Below are 27843 nucleotides of genomic sequence, written 5' to 3'. Positions count from 1 at the left end.
TGCACATGTAAATATTAATTCAATTTATTGTAGAAACACTGAAGACACAATATAGCTTTAACATACTCCCACTGAACAACCACTAATTTAATCTGAACTTCACACTGTTTATTGTGGAGATGCTGCAGACACAAATACAGATTTAGACACAGTTCTACCATCAGAGAACATGACACTTCAAGGAAGGTCAAAACAAAATGGCTCATGAAGCTAAAAAAGAAGAGGCAGATGCCATTTCCTAGAAATGAAGGAAGGTAGGCTCCACTGGAGCAGCTTTAGTACTGGGCTTTTCCTTTGAATTGGTAGTAAATGAAAAACCCAGAGCCCCATGATTTTCTTTTTTACCTATTTGCTCCAATCCAGGAATCTTTGGCACAGGAATTTTCCTTTGCTTTGTAACTACAAGGCTATTTAGCCATTTGTTGTTAACAATGCCACTGTTCTCATTTAATCCCACTGTGTGGCATTTCATTGCACATTATGCAAAAGATGTTTGTGAGTGTCAAATTCTATGTTGATAGGAGACCAACAGCAACAGGTTATTGCACTAGTTGTGTTTTTTTGTTTGTTTGTTTTTAACTCTAATTTTATCTAAGGCTGTTAGAGAAGATAACTTATTTTCCTACACTGGCCTTCTTTTATTGTATTTATACTGACAAGCTGACAACTATATCTACATGCAAGAGGAAAGAATTCCACTGCATCTGTTTAAAGAGACAAAAAATGAACTGCCAAACTGAAAGTTATTTCAAAGGTAAGCATGCAGATATTCTATTTCTAGTTCACTCTTGCATACTGCCTAGATTTAAACCACAGCATCGCATTGCTGCTTCTTTGCAAAAATGAATAAAAATAAGGCATATTTTAAAAAACCCTGCACCATAGAGAACAGTAACACATGGCTTATTCTGTTAGTCAAAATGGTACATTTTACTTCCTCACTGCTCTGTATCATTCTGAAGCTGCATTCATGAAACAGGGAATGTTTACACATTGAAAACTTGTGCGTAAAATAGAATAAAGTTGTGTGCATTTCTTAGATATCAATTAAAACACTGACAAAATAAATGTATTATAAAAGCTTGTAGAAAACTAGAGCTCTTCTGGACTTTTAAACAACAAAACACCTATCAGTTTCATAATGGAAATCAAAACACTTCTTCACATTTTTGCATGCCATTCCTGCTTACAGTGCTACATAATCATTTTTCTTTTTCCTCTCATTTCAGTATCAACATACATCTGCCTACACATTAATTCAGATAATATTAAAAACTGGAAAGAATTGGAACGTAGCACACCAATATAAAATGTTTTCTCTGATCATGTATTTGATATCAAGTCCCAGCATGAAACTATTATATTTAATCCAAGAAGTTTCTTGTTAGGAAATAGCACACATATGCTATCAAATGATTTTCAGTACAAAAGATATACAGATAAAATAGTTTAACTGAAAAGCTCTGAAGTCTCCTAGGCATCAGTAGGCAAGGCACTTTTCTGTTCATGTAATTTGAGCACACTGGGATTCAGCACAGCTTTGTTTTTTCAATATCTTTTTTAGTTTCTATGGAAGTGATATCCACTGACTGCCCAGTCCTGAACTTCTCCACTTGCAAATAATGCAAAGAAAATTGCTCCAAATAGATTAATAGAAGCAGCAATATAGAAAACAGTCTGCCATTCTTCCACAGTATTCTGTCAAAAGGGGGAAAGAAAAAAAAATGCAGTCAATTCGTAGCTCCACACTCAAGAAAAAAGTAATTTTAAAAATCAGTGCTACATGCCTTGCCTATCTAAATGTATATGCTATTCAGCATGATTTCATATCACCATGAAAGCATTACAAACATAAAAGATCAAATCATCAGTATAGTCACATTCAGTTTAATAGTACAGCCCTATCAGAACCGCATTAGACTACCTGGACCAGTTTATCAGCTGAGATGCAGAACCTTCATATCAAAATTCACATTTACATAAAGGCTACCCAAACTCTCAGGGAACGTCTCTGTAAGGTGAAATGCTACTGTGCTTTCAGGTCAGGTGATCCAAGAGCTGAAGTGCTTGGCACTATGCAGTAAGCTATTCTTAATGACCACTATGTGGATATTCTAGAATCAGAAGATCTATAGCCCAAACAAGGTAGTTATCTTTCTTCAGATTTCAAGAGGAATCCTCTTAACTTTCTTATTTAAGAAAGACCTTAAGACATTGGTAGCAAAGAACTGTGTTTTGTTGGTGTTGTTTCTATTTATTAATTTTTTAAAATAAATAAATAAGATTTGTAGAAGTGTTAAGGCTTTTTTTTTTTTTTTTAAATTCCAGATAACTACAGTAAGAAACCTGTGAACAATTATACTACAAAACCAGAGTAATACAAGAACATTACATTAGTATGGGGGGAAAAAACCCAACCCAAAAAACAACAAAAAAATCCCACTTGTTAAGATGTCTGGAAGAACTAAGTTTTTTTGATTCATGTATTAATTAGTATCTTCCTATTATTAAAAAAAAACAAAACAAAACAAAAAGCATTGGAGTGATCACCAACTGGACGCAACTGCATTAATAAACTTACTCCTACCATCTTCCGTTCTTAAAATATTTTGGAATAATTCATATAGTTGATTAAAAACAACCCAAATAAAAAACTCCTCACTCCCTTTTTCTAATCCAAATCACCCTTTGACTAAACCACCTTGGAAGTCAAATCTACCACTGTTCAAGTTAGGTGTCTTGTGAAACTAACACAGCTTAGAATGTCCTAATCCTGTAATGTACATACAAAGGGATGCATAATAAAAACCACACATTTGAATCCAGTTTCTCCCTCAACTGACAAATGCTGACCTCAACTCAATACCTCATGTGAGAGACTGATTTAAAAAAAGAAAACAAGTAAGAACTTGTCTTAATTTGCTAAAATAATACCACAACTGTCTCACCTACTTGGCATTTTAGCGGAGTTTTACTGTGATGAAAACACATTCATTCTGCCTCTAGAGAATATAAGGTGATTTTGAAGTCCTACACAGGTCTTTGATTTCACCTTTATTTTCCTGATCAGAATCAGAAGAATAAAGGCTGGGAATGAAGTCATTCACAGCAACGTAACAGTACATCTCACATATATAACCCAGATTTCATTTAATGACTGCAGACTTAGGAGAGAATTTTCATTCAATGGCAATAAAAACATAACAACTGAAAAAATAGTAAGCAGACTTACATTATGAGTGAGGTTCTTGGCAATAACTGGCCCCACCATTCCTGGGATAGTAGCAAAAGAATTTGTGATCCCAAGGAGAATTCCAGCATACCTGCAAGATAAATTGTTAATACTGCTTTTTAACTCACCCTGCTTATCAGTCATGGAAACAATTTTGGCTAACCTGATCATATAGGTGTCATCTTGATCACACAGACAAATTAGACCACAAATATCACAGTGGGAATGGCTTGCTTTTATTCTAGTAACAACTCACTGACAACTTGGTGCATATGTCTCTGTTTTCCAGAGGCTAGTTATGGAATTTAACTTAAATTACTCATAACTTTACTCAGGATCCATAATCCAAAGGCACATCCTCTTTGCTAAGCCACAGACAAACTGTCTGGAATGGATCCATCAGAGAAGTTAGAAAGTAAACCTTGAATGCCTTGAAGTGGAAAGACAACAAGGAGTACATCAGAATGATGTTTGGCAACAGTAAGAGTGGGTTCAGGTATCATTGCTAAACTATGTCTGCCAAGAAGGCAATATCACCACCATGGATGTATATCCTCACACTACGGAGTGTGTGTTCCAAAGACTGGAATTCGGAGTGCTGTGGCAATCCTTCCCTTCAGCTTTCTGCAGGTCAAGGCCAATGGGAAATGGGTCTGACTCAACCAGTTTTGCTGGTTGCCATTCCTGAAACTCCCTTCTGAGGCTTCCTGTTCCATGAATGTGTTGTTGCTCTATCATACACACATCCATGTATATGCACCAGTGGCCATAAAACTTGCTGGGAAAAGCTGGTAACTCGCTTAATATCTGACTGTCAGCACCTCATCTCTAGGCAATTAAAGATCTCTCTCGTAGGAGTGTTGCAATACTGAAAGACGGTGTTTTAAACTGTAGCACAAGTGCAGACTTGTGACTGAAGAGAAATAAGAGTTAGACATTCTGCAGCAGAACTCGACCTTCCAACTACCAGAGCACAGATCCCTGTGGTTCAGAATTTTAAGGTGGATTTGCTGGCAGAAGAATCACACAAAATACTAATAGTTGCAGTTTAATATAGGAGAAAGGAGTTACCTCCCAGTGATCATTTTAAGCTGTTTAGCAGAGTGAAATAATGTTCTCACTGATTTTAACAATAGAAATATGATTTCATCTCCAGAGAGAGATGCATAGATTTGACGTTTTATTTACCAAAACAGGAGAATTCACCATACAGCATTGCTACAAAAGGTTGTGATATGTATATCCATTCCAGCTATATTAGAGAAACATGTTTTTTCCTGACAAAGAGAACAAATTATGTAGACTACTAGTGGATTTTTTTTTTTCTTGAAAGTTAGCACTACATATCAGTTTAAAGCATGGCGATGTATTTTAGACTGAGCTCCAGTGTTCGAATTAAAACTATCCTTATTTCTTGTAAATATAGCATGTAGCCTTCTTATCTAGGAAGGTGTTTAAGAATTAATAAGTCTTTACAAAGCTGAATGTGAAAGTGTAAAAGTTTCCCCTAGGAAGACAAGCACATGCAATGAAACTCCATTTAAAACCTTTAAGTAGAATCAAATGCATTTTGTCTTCAACATGTTCAAGCACTTCAATACTGCTAACACACACTTTCAAAACTAAACATAGTTTAATAGTTTCCCTGGTTGCCAGAGATCTTTGACAACCAATTGCTGGCTGAATGCCTCTGGTTATGCCCAGTGTTTCTGCCATAGGTTGCATTCTTGATAGCACTTGCTGTTTGATGCAGATAACTGCTATGCCACTCCCACAGCACAGTGGAGACTCCCACATGAAATGGGAAACCACAAAGCGACATGTCTGTAGAGCAAGAGTAATAGCAAGCTGTTGGTCAGGTTCTTATGGTGTAGTAGGGGTAACCAAATACAAATCAACTTGCAGAGCAGTGAAGTAGTAAACTCAAGAGTGAAAAAACAGGTGAAGTGTTCTGTGTATAACAGCCATGGGAATATTACCAGGGCTCATGGTAACAGCAATGCTAAAAATTGTAATCATGGCAACATACTGATGTATTTAAAGAGCTAGACGAGAATACGTTTTCCCACAAGAAAAATCTTGTACCACTCCTGCCCCTGACCCCTCCAATTCAACATACTGACATGATAAATACATGTTAGAAACCAAAACCACATAGCAAATACTGTTTTTTCTTCAGTATCAGTATTTTCATTCACCTTTTCCTGTGAATATAATAATTATTTCTTTGGTACAATGCAAGTTTTAGTAGCAACAAGGGATCCTTTGCTATTCTAGTCAGCACAGTTTTAATATTTAAAATAGGCATTTAAGTGCATTTTGAAACTGGTTTGAATCACTTCTGTGGATTTTGATATCTTTCAGTAAATTAAAAAAAAAAAATAAAGCTCTGCTTAAACTCTTAGCAGAGGTTTCCTTCACAGTCTTATGCAGACCCTGTTTTTAGATTTCTACAATTATGTCAAGTATTTCCTTGGAAGTGTGACTGTCTACCTTGTCCATTTCATCCAACAAAGTAGGAAAGAAACAAAGGCTCCTTTTCTCTCTCATCTTAGATGGTTTTGTATTTTGTATTTGAAGATTTTTTCCCTACCACCTTTTTTTACGAGGACGTGCCCTTTTCCTTCTCTTTCTCCATTTGAACAGATTGCCCCTGAGTTAAAGTATGCATGTGCTGACCAGAGAATCACTGATTTCAGTAAAACAGCATCCACCCTAACTCTGTTCCCATTCAGGAAAGTTTCCCCACATATGCAGCCATTTGCCTCTAGAGGCAATGTCTGGCCAAAGCTCTTGAGCTATATTAGCAAGACACCCACCCCTCCTGCACTCATAATCAGTATGCTCCCTTCTGCTTATCTGAGAGGGAAGAAGGGCTGGAGGAACTTGTCTGGTTTAAATGCAAGAGAATAAAAGCAGGACTTTGCCTAGGGTAGGAAGAACAGAGTGAGATTTGGTCAGAGTGGTCAGCAGCAGTTCATGTGGTGAATCGAGTTATGCCTGCTGACATGTATCAGCATCATGACACATTATTATTTTCTTGTGGGTTTTTTTTTTTTTTAAGACCTAAACCACTCTCTATATTGTCATATACAAATTTACCCTTGAAATAAATACATTAGAAATGCCAAGTGAAGTGTGTCTCAAATTAGAAAACACACACAACATCCTAGTTCTGGAAACTGCATCTGCCACCGGTACATGGAAGTTCCTTGTGCATGTGCCTCACATCGGCTCACATTACCATTGCATTATTTCCTTTTTCTTGTGACAGCTCGGTTGCACTCTGGGGATAGGATGAACTGTACTCACTTAATGAGCAGCATTTAACGTTTTGTTTCACTTCACTTGCTCAATGCATGGACTGAAGCCTTGCTTTCTGTATACTATTGAGATATCCAGTAGAATGCTACTATTCAGCTGTTGCAAGTAGAATTTTAATAATCCCAAACCCTTTCCAGTAGAACCCTTCACAATATTAGTTTATTTTCACAACACTCTTGAGAGACAGGAGTGACAATGTGAAACCCATCCAACAGACAGGAAATGAAAACATAGAATATGTGTGTCTACTGCATGCTTTGATTTGAGATCCTCAGGATCTAATTTTAAGAGTATTTAACTGCACTGTTCTTACATTTAAAGCACAACTCCACTGACTTCTGTGAGCACCCTGAGTAATACCATTTTTGCAAACCAGAACTTAATAGTTTGAAAAGGCATATGTAAACAAGCAATAAATAAGCTAGGCCTTGATTAATGCCACTGGATCCAACACTATCTTCTCAGCTGAAGTGTTTAAATTCAGACTCGAACTGCTGCAGACCCCCTTTACATATTATGGTAGTCTGAACCATACTCAATAAGTGCCCATTCATCTTCCTAACCTTCAAGTCCGGATTCCTAAAGCCAGAGGGTATGAACATGGTCCTCATGCATGATTGCACTAGAGTCTGATCCAACTGACTTACCTCATGAAAACTGTGACAGAGCACTGAAAGGACTGAATTTCCCAGAACAGTGTTCAGCTACCTTAAACGTGACCCTTTTCTCCTTTAATGCCCTGCCCCAGCCATTATGTGCTGTCCAACTATGTGTCCAACTGTGTGTCCTTAGCCGTCATGTGCTGTACAACTATGAGGCAGAGGGGTTAGGAATGAATGGCAGTCTCCCACCCTTAATGCTCAGTCATTTCTAGAGCACGATCCATCCTGTGCACTGAGCAAATGAAAGGTCCTATGCAGGGCAATATTACAACAACAGCACAAAGACTATTTTGGAATGGACAGAGAAATGAAGGCAAATGAGAACTGCACAGACATTCAAGTTTTGCCATTAAGTTACTTACTATAATAACGCTTTCCCACATTAATGCTCATGTTTTGTATTTTTAGACACAGAGACATAAAATAAATAACTCCAACTCTTAGTCAATATTTACATTTTTAGTAAACTAACTGCTGTAGTTGTGCAAAGATAAGCATGATGCAGAAGTTGTACAACAGCCCCATAATACCCCAGGTGCCCTGCTTTAAAGTCATCTTCTCCATTCATATTTCTACTTGATTTAAAACAAAGTTCATCACAGAAGCTATTCTTTATCTCATATTCAATTCATAGTACAAGCTGTTTATAGCTTGCCACCAACATCTTCCCTCTTGCTTGCTACCTAATCTCACATGCCAAGATTAATTGGGTTCCCACTATTTCATATCTATCTGTTAAGTCAAAACTTGTCCACCATTGTTGACATGACCACTGTCCTTCCAACTGCTGAGGCCTGGATACCATCTTCAATTTGGACTTGAGGTCTCCCACATAAGTCATCCAGATCTTAAGGATTTTTTCCCTAGGTAATATCTCTGCAAAATACTTCTTCCTTTCCACTCACACTTAAACAGTTTTCACCTTACACATTTGTACAGAAACACCTTTTCTGGTCTTTTGACCCTGCTCATATCTAAGTGCTACTGAAAATAGGTAAATGAGAAAAAAAGCAAAGTATTTGACTTTTACTAGTGCAAAGAATGCTTATGTGGACTTTCAAAATAATACACATACACCCATGCTCTTCAGGAAAATGATGGATCTGTCAGGTTCTGAATTTGTAACATACTGAAGAAATTCCAGCCTGAAGTCTAACTTTCCATTCTTAAAATCTAGTCATTTAATCCTGTACATACAGGATCCATCATCTACTGTTAATAGGTCACCTACTCATAACAAGATTTTGACACTAGTGTCTAGAATATGTTTTGCAAATAAAAATAATTTACCTGTATCACAGCACTTAAATATGAATATGTTCATGCTAAAGGTTGATAGTTCTAATGGAAAAGTTCAAAAGGGTGAAATACTTGTTTGTATTGAACTGTTACAAAAATGCTGTCATTAACCAAATAGGACAAAAAATGAGTGAATATAATTATAGGAATTGTATTATTTATTACTGCAGGATCAAAAATGGATTTATTATAAACCATTGTTTATATCATATCCTCTGCCAGACTTGCACTTTTTGCAAATACAGTGCTTAAAATCACAAACCTGAGTCACTATCAGTGTTTACATTTCAAGTGTGTACAGAATATGGTCCAAAGCTACATCCCCCAGGGACCCCAGCAATACAAAAAAAACAGTGGTCATAAGTGTATGACGTGCATTACGAATAGCTTCAGCAATACTTACGAAGGTGCTATGTCCAGATGGTTGATACTGTAGCCAGATGTACAAAATCCTCCTAGTGTTGTTGATATGGTCACGAATGCAACAGCCAGAGCATAATTGCAGCCGATGAATCCAGCTGCTACTAAGAACACTGCAGGTCCAATCATTCCTTTAAGACAGAAATCTTAGAATCAATGGACTTCTAACAAGAAAGACAGTAAGAAGCGCTAAGCTGTGTATACATTTTCTATACGCCTTTTACCACCACCTAGTGTACACAATCCAGTACTGCACGACATGCATTACAGTGTGCCTGTGAAAAAGAGCACATGTGCTCTTGCCTCAGGAAACGGCAGCTAGATCAGACAAATCCCACCTACAAACTTCAGCTAGATAAAAAATTAACAAAAATCAACAGATACTGGAAATGACTTCACAAATTAATTTTATTTATTGTTGTAAAAATAATAGAAGCAACACTGACACTGGTAGGTGAACAGTGCACTGCAAAGAAATTATCCCCATTTAACTCTTCAGGGTTCAGAAACAAACACTGACTTCAGCAGAACGTAATAAAGTAGAGCTGGAAGGATTCATGCAAATATACACACACACACACAGATACACACACACACATGTATGTATATTTCTTCTGAAGACTGCTTCTAGAATGGGCTCTATTTCACATTTACAAGATTTGAATGCCTGGTATATCTATACTGGAGCCTGCTGTACAATTTAGAGAACCTAGAGATACTACATCAGGTATTTGAAACAGCTTAGCAGCCATGGTGAGCTACTGCACACTGCCTTCTGTCTGCAGTTAACTTTGGTACCCATTTCCCACCACCAGAACTGGTGATTTACAGGACCTCATAATGATCTCTGAAAAAGGGTCCAAGTACACGCTTTTGTTGATGAAGCCAACCTAAGAGTCCTGCTTTTCCCAACAGCATGTTTCCCTCTGAGTTGTATGTACTTGGGCGTGAAGCCCTGCAGTAAACTGGATCACCAAAATGGTGTGGGCTTAAAATATAAAAAATGCTTGAGAGTTTATTGTAAGAGCTGCTTTAAAGAAAGTAATTGAAATAGCAGAATTGAGAAGGCATCAAGGATGGGCATACATCAAGCATGCTGCAACTTGTGTGGACCCTGTGCCTAGTCTCTTTTTTTCATTCCTTCTTTCCCTGATCCCTCTTTTAATGAGCAATCAACTTATTTGTAAATACAGCCCTTTAGCTGTATTAATTAAAAACCTGATCTTGTTGATCTCTTGGTGATTTCAGATTATCTCTCCTCCCAATTAGTTGTTGGTCTTCCTACCCTGGTAGCAAGTTTCGCAATCATATTCTTATTTAGTTACTTCAGTCTTAAATAAACAAAACACTGAACAACACAGGGCTGGGAATAGGCTCAGGTAGAACAACCTCAGTTTAGGAAAGCCATTCACAAGGTATCATTCTGTCAAGTGATTATCACCACTTTAACAGCAATTCTACCTGAACATATATTTAATCAGTTTGCTTGTAAAAATAATGTATCTTGACCTAAACAAAGGTTTTAGCAGTCTCTTATAATTCTCTTATGCAATAGGCCTACTTTAAAAAAAGAAAAATAGGATTTACTCTTGACAAATTAATATACAAATAAAGATGCTCCTCTCAAGGCATGCGTAATCCCACCTAATCTCACAGCAGAATGTCACACTACTCTCCCAACCCTTCATTTTTCCCAAATTGATACTGTAATACATTCCAGACAGAGATAATACTAGCACCTACCTATTAGGGTAAAACATTTGCGAACACAGACAGTGGAAAAGTTCTGTTTTTCCCGTAAATAATCAGCAATTTGCCCAGACAAAATTATACATAACCAGCAGCCAAAATAAGGTAGAGCAGATAAAAAGCCATTCTGTTAAGGAGATTAAAAAAAAAAAGACAATTAAAACACTGAAATGACAACTCAATATGCTGAAAAATCACTTGTGCCGGAGTGTTAACAGAGACTGAACCAGAGATGTCAAAACCATCCATCCACATAACTACTGTTGGTATTGACATAAGAGAGAAACCTAAGGATAGAAAAAGCAAAACATTTTAAAGATACCAATGTGTAAATGCTCCATTGCATGACTTAATCCATAACTACCAATGCAGCCAGACAAAAACCCAAAGGTTTAAATTAGCAACTGGGCTCCGGAGAAAGAAAACTACACATTAATATATTTTCTGGACATTAACCTGATCATGCAAGTCTACAGCAACACCAGTTTCAAGTAGAATGGGCTATCAAGTGAGTTGCTAAAGTGAAGTGGAAGCTGTAAATATTATTCAGAATTTTGAAAGCTATATGGAATCTCAGAGTTTTGTACTACTATAACTTCAGCATTACGTTATCCCTTATCTATCTGCTGAAACATCTAATGCTGGCTGTAATCAGAGACAAGATACAGAGCTAGGGCTTTCATCAGATCCAGGCTGGACATCCTATGATCCCAAAGCAAAAATATTATTCAGGACCTGACATTACTGACACTGAAATCACCTGTTAACTCCCGTTACTTTAGACGAGAGCTGTCTAGAGACTTCTGCCTCATTCTGCATGTTTTTCTGATGAGGGGAAATAAAAGGTACTAGTAAGCTGTAAAAATTTACAGCCTTTCTGTACAATTATGGATAATTACTGAGAACAGAGCTATAATTTGACCTAATCTGTGATTAAAAAAGAAGTATTTGGATACCTATTGGATAGAAATACCCTAATGTTTATACAATATTATACAATGTATATTTGTCAAAGAAGTGAAAGCTTCCCTACAAAATTTAATTGGAAATGAGATGAGAAACATCCCCACCTGAAATCACTCAAGCATACTGCCTGTTGGGTTTCAGTACTTATCTTTCAAAAGCAATAAGTAAAAATTTGAAAAATAGAAGATAGTCTCAGTAATTAAAAAAAAAAAATCATCTTATTTTGGAGCACTGTTCAAAGACACAGCATTATTTTTAACCAACCTCTTTTTATAGCATGGAAAATGGTGGACTATACAGTAGCAGCTGTGTAATATTTCAAACAGCAATGCAATTTCCACCTAAATGTGTGGCAACAAAGTTAGCCCAACATTATTATGCAAGCTGCCTTTTTTATTTTTAATGTTCACAACAGTCAGTACTCTAAGTCACTCCACAAGAAGAAACATAAACCAGAGACATAGGAAACCACTTCATAGCAGAACCTGTTAGCATTTAATGCAATAGCATTTTACAAAACAGATGCAATTGAGGGCTGTGGTGGCATATGACTTTCACAGACATTTATGCAGGTGTTCCCTCAAGAGACATAATAAGGAACCCAAGCAGCAAATCTAGCTTGTTTTTTCCCACCACTTTGCAGCTTGCCCTGCTGCAATCTCCCCTTCTAACAGACATTCCCCATTTTTCCTCAAAAGATTGCTGACATCACCTCTGCATGGTGTGCATCTTCAGTTTGCTCTAAACCAGTCTCACATGTTAAAATAGGAAAATACTATGCTAAACTTCTTGAAATTTCTGAGTGTCTTTTTACTCAAGCTGTACCAGCTTCTCCAGGTAAACCATGCTGTCACTGAAACCTTCTCATTAAAGAAAGACCAGTACAGTCAAGTAATTGCTATAAATAAGTATTTTCTAACCCCCTGCACCATAATGTTTCCCTGATAAATAATTTCATTTAAATAAAATTCCCTGAAAAGCACTCTTTCTGGACCTTCAATCTCTGATTTTGTTTCATCCTATTAACATCACTATTTTACCTTTGCAGCTCAAGGAAAGGAAAGTAAGAATCTGGAAATGGATCCAATGAGACTGAAGCTTCCTCTCCTCTTCCTCCACCCCCTCCTTAAAATACTTGCAAAAATGTCACTTGTTCAGTTATTTTTTTTTTTTTTTTAACTCAAAGTGTTCTCCTTTATGAGTGAGCAAAATAGTAGATAATCTTTCAGAAGCCATGAAACAAGCTATAAAATCTGAAGCAACCATATAAACCATATTTCTGTCGTTATTGTTTTAAACCAGAGCAGTTAAAAACACGTAGCATGAATCTTCAACAGGAAAAATGAGCTCAAAAGCTAGCATTAAGCTAAATGTCAAGTAAGTCCTGAAAAAAAATGAAAATTACAAGGCAGGCAACATTTTTGATGCATCAGCTTAATTGTGAGGATTTATTTTACCATTTCCCAGCTATACATTTACATTCCAAGGTCTTAAACAGGTTCTTCTGTTCTAAATAGCAGGGAAAGTCTCTATTATTTCTCTAATTCAGAAGAAAGTGACTATAGTTCTATTTATCTCACCTCCTGTGCATCAAACCTCAGGATTTCCTTCATGTATGTGGGCAAGAGCGTGAGAAGTGTGTAGAAAGTCCAGTTATAAGAGAAGTGTGCCACAACGATAGCCCAGAGTGGAAGGGACTCCAACATAGGTCTCCAGGGAACAGATTTCTGTGTAGAAAGCTAGGCAGGCAAGAGGCAGAGAAAAAGGGAAGAGAAGAAGTGATCAGGACATTCACATGAACATTTACTAAATATAGTGCTTTGATCCTACCCAACTCTGTGCTGATCATTCATTCTGAAGGGCACAAAATAAGCCTCAGTTGAGAGATCCAAGTCGTCAGCAATGACTGAATTACTGTGTTCAGTTCTCACTGAAGGTATACTAATGTATGTTACTGCTCAGTTGTTTACTACTGCAAAGTAAACCAATTACTAGTATGTTTTGTAATCAGAATTTCTAAAAGAATGCTTTCCCTTGTTGAGATTTGTTGCCTCCCGCTTTTACTATAAATTATCAAATATTTAAAGTCACCCCTCAGGGTTTATTTAGCTGAATCTTTCCTGCTCAGTCCTAGATATTAACTTGCATCTCTTGCCAGCTTCACAGCCTGTAAATACATATTCCTAGTCACAGGAATAATCTCTTATGCACACCTTAGGAACTGACTTATTAGCATTTTCAAAATTTTTTCCCTGCTAACAGTAATTTCTTTGTTACTCTAAAAGACACATTGAAAAAAACTTGCAAAATGTTGTATTACAAAGTTTAAATACATTATACATGTCTGGATCTAGTTTAAAGATCATAGACTTGAGCTTTTTATTTCAAAAGCACCACGACAACATCTGTGGCAAAAGGCCTTATTATAAATGCTGTGTTTGATTATTGATTGTTTCTCACTTATACAACTGCACTGTATTTTTAATTTTTTGTTTGACAACTTCTGCCTCTATCTCAGATTAAGGATGTTTATCTAGACATCAAGATAGCATGACACTATGACAATATTTGTGGTTTATGTTCTTACTTAAGTAAGCAGGACTATACCAAAGTGTCATACCTGATCTTTCAAAGAAGAGAGTATATATTCTCTTTCAGCATGTGAAATGCTCCTGTGAGTTTCTGGTGTATCACTAACCAACCACATCCAGAAGAAGAACCATAATACACCAAGTGCACCTATTGTTGGGAAAAGATGGGTAAAGAGACAGAAATAAAAACATAAGCAATTATATCTAGTGAATAACACTCTTAGATTATTTAGTTAGAAGTTTTTTCCAAATACTCTAATCTAATTTTAATAAATATTATTTTTCTATTTATTGACAAAGAGTAGTTCCTCAAAGTGGCTTATCAATGCACATTTAGAGGTAATAAAGTATAAAGAGGACTAAGGAGGAGAGTGTTTGGCTGGTGATGGGTTTTTTTGTTTCTTTTGTGTGTGTGTTTGTTTTTTTTTCCATCCTCTTGGAAGTGTCTCACAGCAAGAAAGCTGCGTATACATGCATATTCTATTTTATCAGTTACATGGAACAGACACAAAGGATATGGCACAAAGGAAATAATAGTTCACATTAAGTTTAATCACAAAAACATTTTGTGTACATACAAAGAATATCACTATATACAGCTTAACTGATGTACCGATCCTTCTCTAATTTTTTGACAAACCCCAGAACTGTGATTTGAGAAAGATAGCTTTTCAACAGTCAGTCCAAATCAACTGTACTTTTATATAACACTGTAACTTATTTTATTTTGTCCAATTCTTTGTTTTGAACCCTTTTTATTTATACAAAAATAGGTGGTTCTGTTGAAGAAAGTGTAATCTTTGTCTTTTCTTCTAATTCTCCCTTCCCCATGCAGAATATAAAATGGCTCAGACCTGTAAACAGACCTATAAAATGCATCAGTCAGATCTATAACATGCTGTTAGACAATATTTTCTGTGTTTAAGCTTCTTCTATAACATAACTCACAGTAAATATGCTATGGCTGGTATTTTGGGCATTCCTTCAAGGTTCCTGTGACTCTAGCGAGATTTTCCACAGTTTCCATTTAAAGCAGCATAACTTTTCACATGTTCTTTCATTCAGAGTAGAAATTTGTTCCTTGGATTAAAGTTATTAACTCAATTTCACACTTCAAATAAGAAATTTCAGCCTGTTGTTTCCAAGTGGCGGGAGAGTTAACAGCATTTGACTCGTACCAGCTTTTGTCCAACTCGGAGACAGCTTTGCTCATTGGAAGCAAGGCTTACATAACCACACACAGGAATCTACTTAGCTTTAAATATCTCTGGCTTCCCAGGAGGAATAAAATAGCAACACTACATGTCAAACACAATTTAAAATCTTAAAATAAATTTTATGATATACTATGCTTTAAAAAAATAATACGGGTTGTACTTCCAATAATTAAAACAAACAAACCAACACTTACCAAATATGTAAAACACGTAAACCCAGTTCATATAGTAGCAAATTAAACCAGATAGTGGTAGGGAGACAACAGTTCCCAGCTGTGCACCTACCAGAAGAAAGCAAAACAAAGTGGAAAAACAGTAATTAGATCTCCTATAGACCCTTTTAAAATAAACGGTATTTCACAGTTATTTTATTTTTCTGTAATAAATCATGCAGAAAAGATTTGTCACCACCACTACAAGGCTGCCATTTCGCTTTAAAGAAACACAGACACAATAAGCCGCTTTAGCAGCTCTAAGCAAAAGGAACCACAAAGCTCTAAGCATCCAAAATTACAAGCAAAAAGCAAAAAAAAAGGCATTCCTGGCATGTTCATCTCCAAAGCGATAGTTCTAGTACAAGCAAAACAATACGAATTAGTCAACTGTCACTGCTGCAGAACAAGGGAGAACCGACCATAGTACAATTAAGGACCTCAGAGGGGGAATATTCTGACTTGATATAATAAATTTGCATTTCTCATAACCCCTACTAGCTCCTCTAGCTAGGAACGAGAGCCAGAAGGCATCCATATAACCAGTAGGTTCAAATCCCATAGTCCTTGAATTCAAGACAGTGTGGAATCAGGCAAAGAAGGGAAAGATGAGCAGATTCCAGTACACATACAAGCCAAAAGCAGGAATGAACTATTATTGAGTTTATAATTCAGTATATATTTTGCAAAGGATGTTGGGTTCCTCGTCCCCCCAGTCTAAACCAGAAACCCAACCCATATTATTTACATACTTAAGAACTCTACCTGTGATAAATAGTAGACTTTATCTCTCAATATGTTATACAATCACTTCTCCAAACATAATCCCAAGTCAGAAAACATTATTTTATGTTGATATACTGACTGCCTAGATTCCATCTTCATGAAACAATAATTCATTTGAGGCAGAAATGTTCAGCCATGAAAAACAAACCCACATACTTCATGCACAATATAAATCAGAATAACAAGTACATGTAACCTCAATCATATGTTCTCTTAGAAAATCAACATGATCATGATTAAATAAACCACAGACCACATGACTGCCAACCATGAGAACGTGTGGAAAAGGAAACACACTGCTAAGTTTACACAAGATGCCTTATCCATTCATGACTGCTAACAATTGGTAGTCCAAGGCCACAGACTCTTCTTACTAGTACACTAGCATAAAATTTCACAAGATATAAAAGGACAGTTTAAAAGCTCCCAATTGGTAAATGCAGTAGATGACAAACCCCAACTCTGTGCTTTCTGCTTAACTTGTGTGCTGGCTCTCACACCAAGACGTCTTTTAAAGCAGATTTAATTCATTAATAAAGCAGAAAAAAGATTGGGGAAAAAAAAAAAAAGCTTTCTGCTGCATTAGGTGGGTTAAAGTGGCTTATGGAAGGGTCTGATCAGTGCTTGAAATAGCACAAAGGAAGGAATGAGACACTTGGCTATGAGGGAAGTGAGGAAATGTGAGGAAGAAAGGATTAAGGCTTCATTCCTGTTAGCACAAGTGAGCCACTGGACTGGCCTAGCTGCTTGAGAAATTGTAGTTGCAGTTTATTTGGGATAGCCCTGTCTCCTTGATGAAGCTCAGGTCAAATAAGAAATCTGTAACAGAATTAATACTAACAAGAGTGAGTAAAACAAACCATTAGTTCATTAAGTGAATGCAAAATTTGTCATCCTCAAAGAAATAATATCTATTTTGACTAATAAATTTAGAAAGCTATATTTTTCACCTGCCTGACAAATACTGCAGAGGAAGGCTCAGGGGAGACAGGCAAGAGCAATTTGTCCATGAAGCTCAGGGAACAATGCAGGGTGTGACTGATCACAACTGTTGCAAAGCAAGCTGACAATCTCAACACAAAGGGGACCAGGGCGTGGCCTTTGTTTTTGATAAACAGCTATGTCAGTTGAGTGGATCAGCCAACTGTATCAACAGTTCAGTGGATCAGCTGGTGGTGTAAATGTTTCTCCCCAAGTTCATGAAAAGTGCAACTGTCTCCCTTAGTTATCCAGACCAGCATGAGAGGAGTGAATACGTCGCTCTGCCCAACATTAAGTATAAAAACTAAACAACTAACAACAGAAATTGTAATAGAACAACAGACTTGAGCTGCCTTGAACCCACATATTCCTTCCTGGCAACTGAGATTCCCAGCATCATGACGGTGAGCATATTAAAGACCAGTAATGCAAACGTGTATTGCAACTGCTATATTTTGCTAAGTGTTAACTTACATTTGTACTGTGCTTTTACTATATTTTATATCACTCTGCTATATCAAAAATCCTGTGTAACCGCAAATATCTTCAGATAAGTAAATCCGATATCAAGCATTACACCTTCCACACATAGCATATCTAAAAGAATCAGGTCAGGGAGTATTGGACTCTGACAAGGAGCTCTTGCAGCAATACCTGAGACGCTGGAGATTTTCTTCCTTGGCTTCCTTCAAAAACACTTTAAAAATCTCAAACAAACCAACCAACCCACCCCACCCCCTGCAACAACAAAAAACCCAAACAAAACAAAACCACAAACAAGCCAAAACATAACAAAACAAACTCCACAATGAAACATCTCTATCCTGTGATTCTGCCCCAGTTTTTTTGTTCCTAATACTAAATCTCTCCTTTATTTACAGTATCATTCTGTGATTCTTTGATTCTGTTAATCAGCTTCACAGTAACTCTTTGCACCACTTTATACCAAAGTTAATCTGAAGTTTATACTTAGTTGCAGATCAATACCATTTCTCAGGGTTATAAAAGCCAAGAATAAATGAAGATAATGAATGTAAAGCAAGATTTAATTCAATGTTATGCTTTCCGCATTAAATGCTGATTAAAATTTGTAATATAAATCCCTTTGATTTAAGTCAATCCTCCCTGTTACTGCAGTAAAACTGTCTAATCCCGTTACCAGCGTGGGAATTTCTCACCTGCATATGAAATACTAAGGAGCTTGCTGCGTTCCAGTGGAGGAGCCCAAGAGGACCACATCGAATGCATAGCTGGGAAGGTAACACCCTAGAAAACAACATTTTATTCTGTTGAAATGCAACAATTTTAGAACACCCTTCAATGTTGCATGTTTCAAAGCATATTTAATTAAAAAGCAATAATACAATCTGTTATTTTCTTGTTTAGCAAGAAACCACTTTAAAAAAACATGCAAGGCATGACAGTAAGCAGGCAGAATTAATTTCTGCTGCTTTTGATTCTGTATATACTAGAAAAGCTGCACGAATACAGACAATACTGTTCTGAGCTCCTGGTTTCTGACAAATAAGAAGGGATAATTCTAGAAGTGTTCTCAAAAATAAAACATTTTTCTTATTTAGAAAGCTTAGGCTAAAATACAGGGCAAACTTCTTAATTATCCAAACAATAAAGCTAAGCTATGCAAAATTAAACAATCCATATACTACTCCAGCATACCAACACCCACAGAGTTTAACCACTATAATTTATTAATAAATTATTCAGATACATTTTCAAGCTGCATAGAGAGAAGGGATTACCTCTCCCAGTCCTTCCAAGGCTCTGACAGCTATGAGGTAGCCAACTCCCAAATTTGCAGCTAAGGGAGTAAGTAAGGTGAATACAGACGTACTAAAAACACCAAACCCTAGTAACAGCTTCCCTCCAATTTTGCTTGCAAGATATCCTCCTGGAATCTGAGTAATGATATAGCCATAGAAAAAAGAACCAAGGATCCATCCCTGAGTATCAGCATCCCAAGAATACTTTTCTCCCTAAAAAGAGGAGAAAAACAAAACCAACAAAATGCAGTGAGTTCAAAATAGCAGTTTCTCTGACCATATTTTATATATCTTGGATCCATCATTTAGTCCTTTACACCTAAATTACAAATCTTTCACGGCCTCCTCCCTAGGGTATCCTTCCTCTACGCACATTTATACTGCAATCAAAGTTGTGCTGAAGACTAATTCAGGTAGTTTACAGTCTGTCCAGACATATCTAGCCCAAGTACAAAAATCATACCAACGTGAAAGGTAAGTGCGCAGGCAGTTATCCCTTTTAAAGTTCTAAGCAACCTGGGTCAGGTGACAGAAGTACAGACTACATGGTCTGCATGAGTGTGAATCCCACTCTTGCATCACAGTGTGGACATTCTGTTATGCTCTAGAAAATGTTTATTTTTCTTGTAGAAAATTTATGGACAGAAAAGCAAACAACAAGGTGCAAATTGAATATAAAAAGAAGAGACAAGCCAAGGACAGGACTCACAAGGGCAGGTAGAAGAATAGGATAAGCACAGCAGGGGGAAGATGATTTTAGTGGACTAAATAATAAAAGCAAAGATGATGGAGATAAGAAGCCTGAAGCTATAAAGGAAGTCAGCAAGAAGACAAACTGTTGCCCAGTAAAGTGATTTTGAAGTTTGGGATCACTTCCAAAAGTCCAATTTATGAGCATCCAAATGAGCAGCATACATTTCACAAAAGTGATAAGACAGAATCTTCTTCCCATTTTCTTGTGATAAATAATAAATGACCTCTAAACAAGTGAACAAAATGAAGGCAGGAAGATGGCAAGAGCACTCAGTAATAAGCTTCAATTATAAGATGATATCTATGCAAGTCCAAATTCACAAAGGTTTTTTTGTTTGTCTTTTTATTTTTTTAAAGCATTTTCTCATATCCAACAGTTCAGTTAAGAAATGTGATTTTAAGGATTACTGGAAGGGAAGTCAGAGATAAAGGGTATAAAGACAAGAATCAGGATGTGGGAAAGAGATCAAAGTACTTAGGAGAAAAATATTACATGTCAATTTGTAATGAAATTTCATGCTATTGAGACTGTACAGCGAACAGGCAAATATGGACAGTGATGCGAGTTCTGACGCAGATGTAAAAGGAACAGCTGATTACTGGCATATAAAACAATGAGTCATAGTAGATCTACAAGGTCAGATTAGCCAATTTGTAAGTAATAGAACCAAAAGGATGGACATAATAAAACCTGACCCTGAGCGCAACACTTCTGAATTAACTAGTCATTTAAGGCTATTATTTTTCAGAAAAGGAACCACTGAAAAGGCCATCCGGTAAAGAGCAGCCTGTTTTCTTGCCACCCAAGCATGAGTCATCAATCACACATTTTTATTAAAAGCCACATCATAGGACAATATGTTTGAGACCTCACCGTTGTATTGCGAGGAACATTTATGGTGGAGGAATGCTCTGGACACACACTGGAAGTCGTATTCTTTGCTAAGCTTGTGTTAGGTTCAACCATATCCACCAGAGCAACGCTCAGGTTCACACGTAACGCATACAGGAGAAAGAACCCAAAAAAGGCCAGTAGTGCTAGATTGTAGCGAGCTGAGCAGCATGCAGGGACTGAAATGAGAACAAATGAAAAAAATTTGTTTCAACAGAACCTGACAATATAAGAAATACCAATAAGCAGTTTTTACTAATATCTCCGAAATTTATGGCCAAGAAAAAAATAGGCAAGATAACAAGCTAGTTGCTTTGAGTATTAAGGGTTGTATTGAACAGGGGTAGAGGCTGAGAGTGGAAAAAAAAAAAGTAAAGCCCACTTTTCTACTGATGAGCAAAACAAATGTAATTCTGGTTTAGACAACTGGTAGCTACCCACACAAGTGTAGGGGCTGCAGTGGAAGTGTGGTTTGTGGTCTGTGGAAATGGATTTAGAAAAATGGTTTCAAAAGTCTTCTCTAAAATACAGTAAAATTTATTCAAAGTAGAACTTCACACTAAAAAAACTCCAAAATTATCTGGAAACCTGACATATACGTGCAAATAGTTCAAGAAAAACAGAGGCTCTTAAAATAGTGCTAGAGAACAGTCACTGAGATTCCAGGCTGTTTTCTAGGACAAGTTTTCCTTCCGTAAGTTTGCTTGTAAAAGAATATGCTTTTGCTGACAGCAGCCAAACAGAAAAATAGCAGAAAGGAGAAAGGCAAACACTGCAGTGTCACTGTGAAACAGTAACAGTTTCCCCCTTGTCCAGTGTGCCCGCCTTCCGCAGTCACCATACAACAATGAAGTTGACAAAGGAAAATTCGTCTTAGATTCAGCATAAAATCTGTGTTGTAGCATTAAGTCAACTCTGTCAGCTGTTCAAACCCAGATATCAGACTTTGCACTGTAACACAGCTATTGATTCCAGCATTTGACAGAGATTGTTCATGAGTTCCAAGAGATTCGCATCAGAGTTGAGCTGTAACTTGGCCAGCACATCACCAGTGGCAATAAATTCTGTATCCATAAAAAATACAGTTTACAGCTCTGCAAATATGCTTTATGAACTGAGAATGCCTGAACCCACTGAGCAAAAACATCAAACTGTTGAGAAACTACTTGAAGAATCTGCTGAATTTACAAATAGTGGAGGGTGGAGTTTCCCTCTTGTGAGGAAACTATGGTGTTAACGGAAAATTTTATAACCTGGGCATCTGAAACTCCAGGAAGGTTGGGAATCAGCACCTGCAGATATTAAATCAGTCTACAGTGATCTTGTCTTTCTCTGACTATCCAGAATTCAAATGATGAATAGAACAAATATATCTATGAACAACAGGACTGGAGTCCGATATGCCACTGCAGTATGTCTCTTGACTGGATTCTCTGATCTACAATAAGAAGCAAAAAGTATGCCCCGTGGACAAGCTATCTAAAGACTCCCTGTCCCAGCAAATTCCTTGAAACATGGAATAAGCCTATGTGATTTCGTCTTTTTCAGTGGGGGCATGAACCTTTCTGCAAAACTGTATTTTTCATGAAAGTAGTAGAAATATCTTATTTTTCAAGTCTCTAACTCTGACCAACTATATTGGAAGTTTGTTGTGGCTGCACAAGTTGTTAAAGTCATACAGAGACACTGTATTTGCTATGTTCATTTAGTACATGAATAATAACTGATGCTACTGTACAAGTAAGCAAAATGCCTTCTAGACATGCAGTAATTGCAAATTTTGCCTCAGCAGCATTTGAAAAAGGCATATCTGATTTTTAAGTGACATGAAGGACAGCAGCCAAGATGTTATTGTTTACTTTAAAAACAATAAGCACCAAGACCAGGAAGTGCTTACTGTACAAAAACTACTCAAGCAGCTCCATTGTCATTTATTGTTGTTTAAAAAGCAATTTGCCTTAAGTAGAAAACATATAGTCACATAATTTATAACAATTAATATAACTATGGGTAAAGCTATTTAACCTTTACACTGCTTGTATTTGCTGGGGTTAAACAATAATAATAAAAGGCTGAATATTACACTGATGATGTAACGCTTCCTTGGAAATGCAGATTAACTGGAACATCCATTACTCTTCCTCTGGAAGCTTCATACTGGTATACACCATTTCTGGATAGCAAGCTCCACAAAATCAGATGTGCAAGAACTTAAGATCACACATGTCAGCTTTTTTCAACTGTAAATAATTTATCACAAAAATCTAACAGACATATAGATTTGAGAGTCTGAAACAAATGGTTTCTAAATTACTGCTTCCTTGTCTTTCCAGTAAGTGCATTTGTAATAACTGAGACTATTAGGTCAGAAGATTCGAGAAGATTCCAGATGCACTTCGGTGACCACCCTCTTCAGGAGATTGCCGTAATCACACAGACACGGACATCCACCCCACTAAAGTTTAAGGTAACAAACCATGATAATCAAGGTCTTACCTTGATTGGTAGTCTTGGGTCCATCTACAGTCAATTCTGATTTCAGGGGCATGTTTGATAACACTGTAGCTATAATTGATCAAGATTCTTAAATTGCAGTTAAAAAAACATGTCTGTGCTTCAAGTTCCACAGCAGTTAAAGGAAGTTGCTCTTCTGCTGTATTTTCCCTTGTGGGTAAGGTGAACCACCTCAATTGGAGCAAGATGCATTGTGCAAACTTAAGAACATCTTGCTTTCATAACCGACTTGAACTCTAATTTCTCCCTTTCCAGCACGTTTAAGCTAACTTTGTTAGCAGCCCCTCTCACTGCAGTTAATATACTTCCTAAGTAGGTTAAGGTATTTTTGGCATACTGAAGAAACTCAAAATCTCACTTTATAGCTTGTCTGTTCTGGGACATCAAACAGCAAAGACAACCCTCTAAACACATTAGCTCTGTTATTAAGCCCCGACCCCATAACGATCCTCCTCTCCTATAATTATCTTCGTGCCCTCTTCCACCTTCCTTCCTCTCCATACTTCCATAACAAGCAATGAGCCTCACTCACATTCTGTCTTAAAATGAAATTCTGCCATAACCTCAGTGGACCTCAGCAGTTAATAGCCGTGCCAGCATTTAAACTGGAATCACCAACTTGTCTTCACCAAGCCAAGGGCAGGTATTCACACACGAATTCAGTACGAATTCAGTACGCCTGTTCCCTGCCATGGGTGCTGGGGACAAATCCCTGATCCCTGTCAGAACGCACGGCCGTGTTTATTTAACCCAACACTCTCTGACACCGCCGCGTCCTCAAGACCAGACGCACTTAACGGCGGGGGATGAAGCCCCCGAGGCCGCGGGACCCGGGGCGGCCGTTACCCTGACAGAGGCACCGCGCGCGCCAACGAGCAACGGCCGCGGCACGCGAGGGAGCGGCCGCGCGGCTCCGCAGGGCCGTTCCCGGGCCGGGCCCCGCAGCTCCATGGCAACGGGACGCCGCGGCACACGGGGCGCGGCGCCGCCGGGGAGGCGCCGCGGCCCGACCCGCCCTCTACGGCGCCACCGAGCTCCGCGGCCCCGGACCGGCCGGTCTGCAACGAGGCGGGAGCCCGGCTGGGCACAGATCGCCGCGGCAGCTGTCCGCGGTGCCGCCTCCCGCTCCTCTCACCCGTGCCGGGCTGGGACTCCTTCAGCAGGGGGGTGCGGTCCTCTCCCTCCTCGGTCTCCATCTCGCTAGCACCCGGACGACGCAGCGCGCCCAGAGTCAGACCGCCGCCCGCCACCGCTGACGGAACGGGAGCGCAGCTCGCCGCGCCACAGCCCGCCCGCCCCGCTCTGGCCCGCCGGCCACGAGCAGCGGCAGCTGCAGCCCTCAGCGATCATGTGACGGGCGCTGACGGGCGGAAGCGGCCTCAGCTGCCGCGTGGCGCCGCTCCCAACTGGCTCTCGGCCGCCATGTTTGCTGAGGGCAGTGGCCGGGGCGGCCCGCCCATCTGCAGCACCGAGGCGGCCGCTCCCTCTGCCCCGCCCGTGGGGGGCGGGCGGACTGACGGACTGACTGGCTGACGGCCGGACTGCAGGTGGCGCTGTGCGGCCTGAGCCGTAATACTTAGGACAAATCTCATGAGTCGAGTCGCGCCTGCCCGTCCCCGGGTCCCCTGCCGCTTTTGCCGCAGCGGCTGTGACCGTCTTTGGCGGCTTGCTCCGACACAAACGCCGCCGGTTGCAATGCCGGAAAGGAGCCCGGGGCGGAGGAACCTGACGTCGCGGCCTCCTTGCGGCGGTGGCCGGGGCACAGAGAGCACACCCTGCTGCGCGGCAGCCGAACTGAGCGGCTGCTGGGTGCTGGTGAACGGCGGCAGCCGTGTCCAAACTTCCCCTTGAAAACGGTGTTTTTCAGCCCGAGTCAAACCTGAAAACAGAGTAGAGGTCTTTGAGTTTTACAGGCTTTTACGGAGGAGCTCATCCGTGCCCTTGCCAGGGCTGAGTGCTGAGTCATTTTGGCCATCCTGCCAGTCATCCACTGAAACCGTTGGCTCTGCTGGATGCCTGTGCCAACATACTGATGTGTACGTAACTGCCTGGAAAATTTTGTGTGCTGGAAAAATGGACGAATGCAAAAGAATCCAGGCAGCATGTTCAGCTATGTTGTTTTGCACAAGGTAGTACAGGTAAACTTGTTTTGCAAGTATCAGTAGTATGACTGCAGCCGTCTGCTGGTCATACAGTAAGACATCTACACAAACATGAAGCAAACCAGGATTTCTGTTCTGGTTCTGAAATTTAGTCTAAGACTGTCTTCTATGAGTCAGACTTATCTGGAAGTTACTCTTCTAGCCAAAATTACAGAATGAAAGCAAATTGCTTTATTCTGACAAAACACACATCAAACATATTTTACAACATTTTATGAGAAGTGGAGATTTGGTTTGTAGACTACTTGAAGACTGCAGCTTTGCATTTCACACATGCTGTACTCTTCTTGGCCTTTCTGTACATAAAATCAGTGAGAGACCCCAGTGCGTGAGCACCCAGTCCATGGGAAATGCTTGAGGGATATGGGCCGGGACTGATGTGCTGCACAGAGCCATGAGAATGATCACTGCCATCCATAGGTTGAACCCCGAGCTCTCACTGTACTCCCCTCATCATAACACAGGGAGGACAGGGGACTTCAGGGGCTGCAGCAATCAGCAAAGCTCTTCCTAGGCTTTCTCTTTTTTCAAGTCTCTTATTTCTTTTCACTAAGGCAAATTTTACCTTAAATCTACCTACACTCTCAGTATGAGGTTATGCCAACAAACTTTGCAATAGAAAGTAATGTGGATTTCTCTGCCCTGCTACCTCGTTCTCCAATCTTGCAGACTCTCACTGGCGAGTGAATCTTCCTTGCTTAGTGACATACTGCTCCAAGAGCAGCTTGATTGCAAGACTGCAGTCCCAGAGTCAAAAGGTGAGACCCATAAATACAGATTAAGGAGTATGTGAGGAGCACTGACCTTTGTCAGAGCTGATAAGAACATAATTTCTTATTCCCTGGAGGCTGAATTTGTATATAGCTGTCTCTAAACATGCATGGTTTGCTTCTGCCCAGCCTACCAGGCAATGCTGGTTGTCTCCCATGCTCTGTTCTGCCAGGCTCTGTGTCATACTTGGGATGCAGTCCTAATGGGAAGTATTTTAAGTATTTTCTGTCTTAATTTCTTTTTATTTCTAAAAAGGACTGTTGTTTGTATTCAACCACTTCTGCCCTGGTTCCTTTCAATGCTGGATGCAGTTGTACTCTGTGCTAGGCTGGGGAGGTGGGGGACAGCACTGCTCAGCAATCCAGTTCCCTTGTCATCTGGATCCACAGTATGAGAAAGGAGAACAGCAGAGGTTTGCACTTCCCTAAATCCCACCCTGACATTTCACATGATCAGGCTAAAAAGAGAGGCTGCAGCATGTCTCATGCAAAGCAGCCGATGACTCTCTTTCCTCTGATTTCCATCTGGGAGAAGAAACCTTGCATGGTGCCTGCATCTTAAAAGAAAGTCCAGACTTGTTCCCTCCAGTGCCATGGCTCCTTACGGCAAACTCTCATACTCATTCAGCGGGACAGACAGGACATGACTGTGATGATGTAGAAAGAAGCCTGTGTTTTATTTCATGTTTTAAATTACTTAACACTACCAATACTAAGTAGCAACCCTCAACCCCAAAAGTTGAGGGTTGCTTAGAAGATGAAGAAGGCAGCCTGGGAAAATAAATCAAGGGTGTGAACCTAGGTCACAGCATTCACTCCGGAGCAAGATAATGTCTCTTCTGTTAGGTTATGAAGGGTTATAGGATATAATTAAAAAGTTGTTTGTTTCTGGTTTCCCATGTGATTCATCAGTCTGGTGTGGTTTGTTTGTTTGTTTGTTTTTGTTTTTGTTTTGTTTTTTTTTATTAGTACTACAAGATACCGGTATTTATTTATGCCCTTTTCAATAATCTGTCTTTCAAAGTCTTGTTTTTCAAAAGAAACAGAAGAAAGGAGCAGAGAAATAGAGCTCATACTCACAACAAAAATCATCTGGTTATTCTTAAATGACTGGAAGTAATATAAGCAGAGTTCAATGAGTGAAGATTGAAACATCTACTTCTAAATTTGTCTGAATCTCCTTATATGCAGTATAGTATACACATTTTTATGTTGTGAATGCCTGACAAGGATATTTATGTTGTAGATTGAGAATTACAAAATGGAAGAATATAACGTTAATGTGTCAGATCATTGGGACAAGAAAAATAGGTATGGATATGCATTCAGATTTTCTTAGGTTTCCCACAAGACAGCAAGTTACAGTCAGTCAAAAAGGACAAGAATTAGGATGCGTTGAGCTGTGCACTCCTTCTGCTGTAGAGCTGAATACAAAGTCATTACTAAATCATGCATAAGATGATGCTGACCAAATCAGAAATGGTTTATGTGACCCTGGCAGTACAATGTGTTTTCATTTGTCTGGAAATACT

General features: G+C 38.9%; 1 protein-coding gene across 2 annotated transcripts; it reads right to left on the bottom strand.

Moving 5' to 3' along the window:
- SLC17A5 (solute carrier family 17 member 5) lies at nucleotides 1-24804 on the bottom strand. 2 transcript variants are annotated; one of them, XM_082050132.1, is made up of 12 exons: nucleotides 24515-24804; nucleotides 23362-23430; nucleotides 20848-21044; nucleotides 19200-19433; nucleotides 18618-18705; nucleotides 15655-15741; nucleotides 14273-14391; nucleotides 13233-13391; nucleotides 10681-10813; nucleotides 8921-9068; nucleotides 3233-3323; nucleotides 1-1698 (listed from the first exon to the last, which is right to left on the bottom strand). In XM_082050132.1, the coding sequence occupies exons 1-12, from the start codon at nucleotides 24573-24575 to the stop codon at nucleotides 1561-1563; spliced, it is 1524 nt and encodes a 507-aa protein (XP_081906258.1). In that variant the 5' UTR covers nucleotides 24576-24804; the 3' UTR covers nucleotides 1-1560. The 2 variants fall into 2 exon arrangements, with proteins under 2 accessions (XP_081906258.1, XP_081906259.1); XM_082050133.1 differs by lacking the exon at nucleotides 23362-23430 and having other exon boundaries at nucleotides 24515-24802.
- Between the last annotated feature and the right edge of the window lie 3039 nt (nucleotides 24805-27843).

The sequence above is a fragment of the Streptopelia decaocto genome, assembly GCF_964273445.1.
Source record: "Streptopelia decaocto genome assembly, chromosome: 3".
Taxonomy (NCBI): Eukaryota; Metazoa; Chordata; class Aves; order Columbiformes; family Columbidae; genus Streptopelia; species Streptopelia decaocto.
Note: the sequence above shows the minus strand (reverse complement) of the source record. Positions and strands in the feature narration are given on the sequence as shown.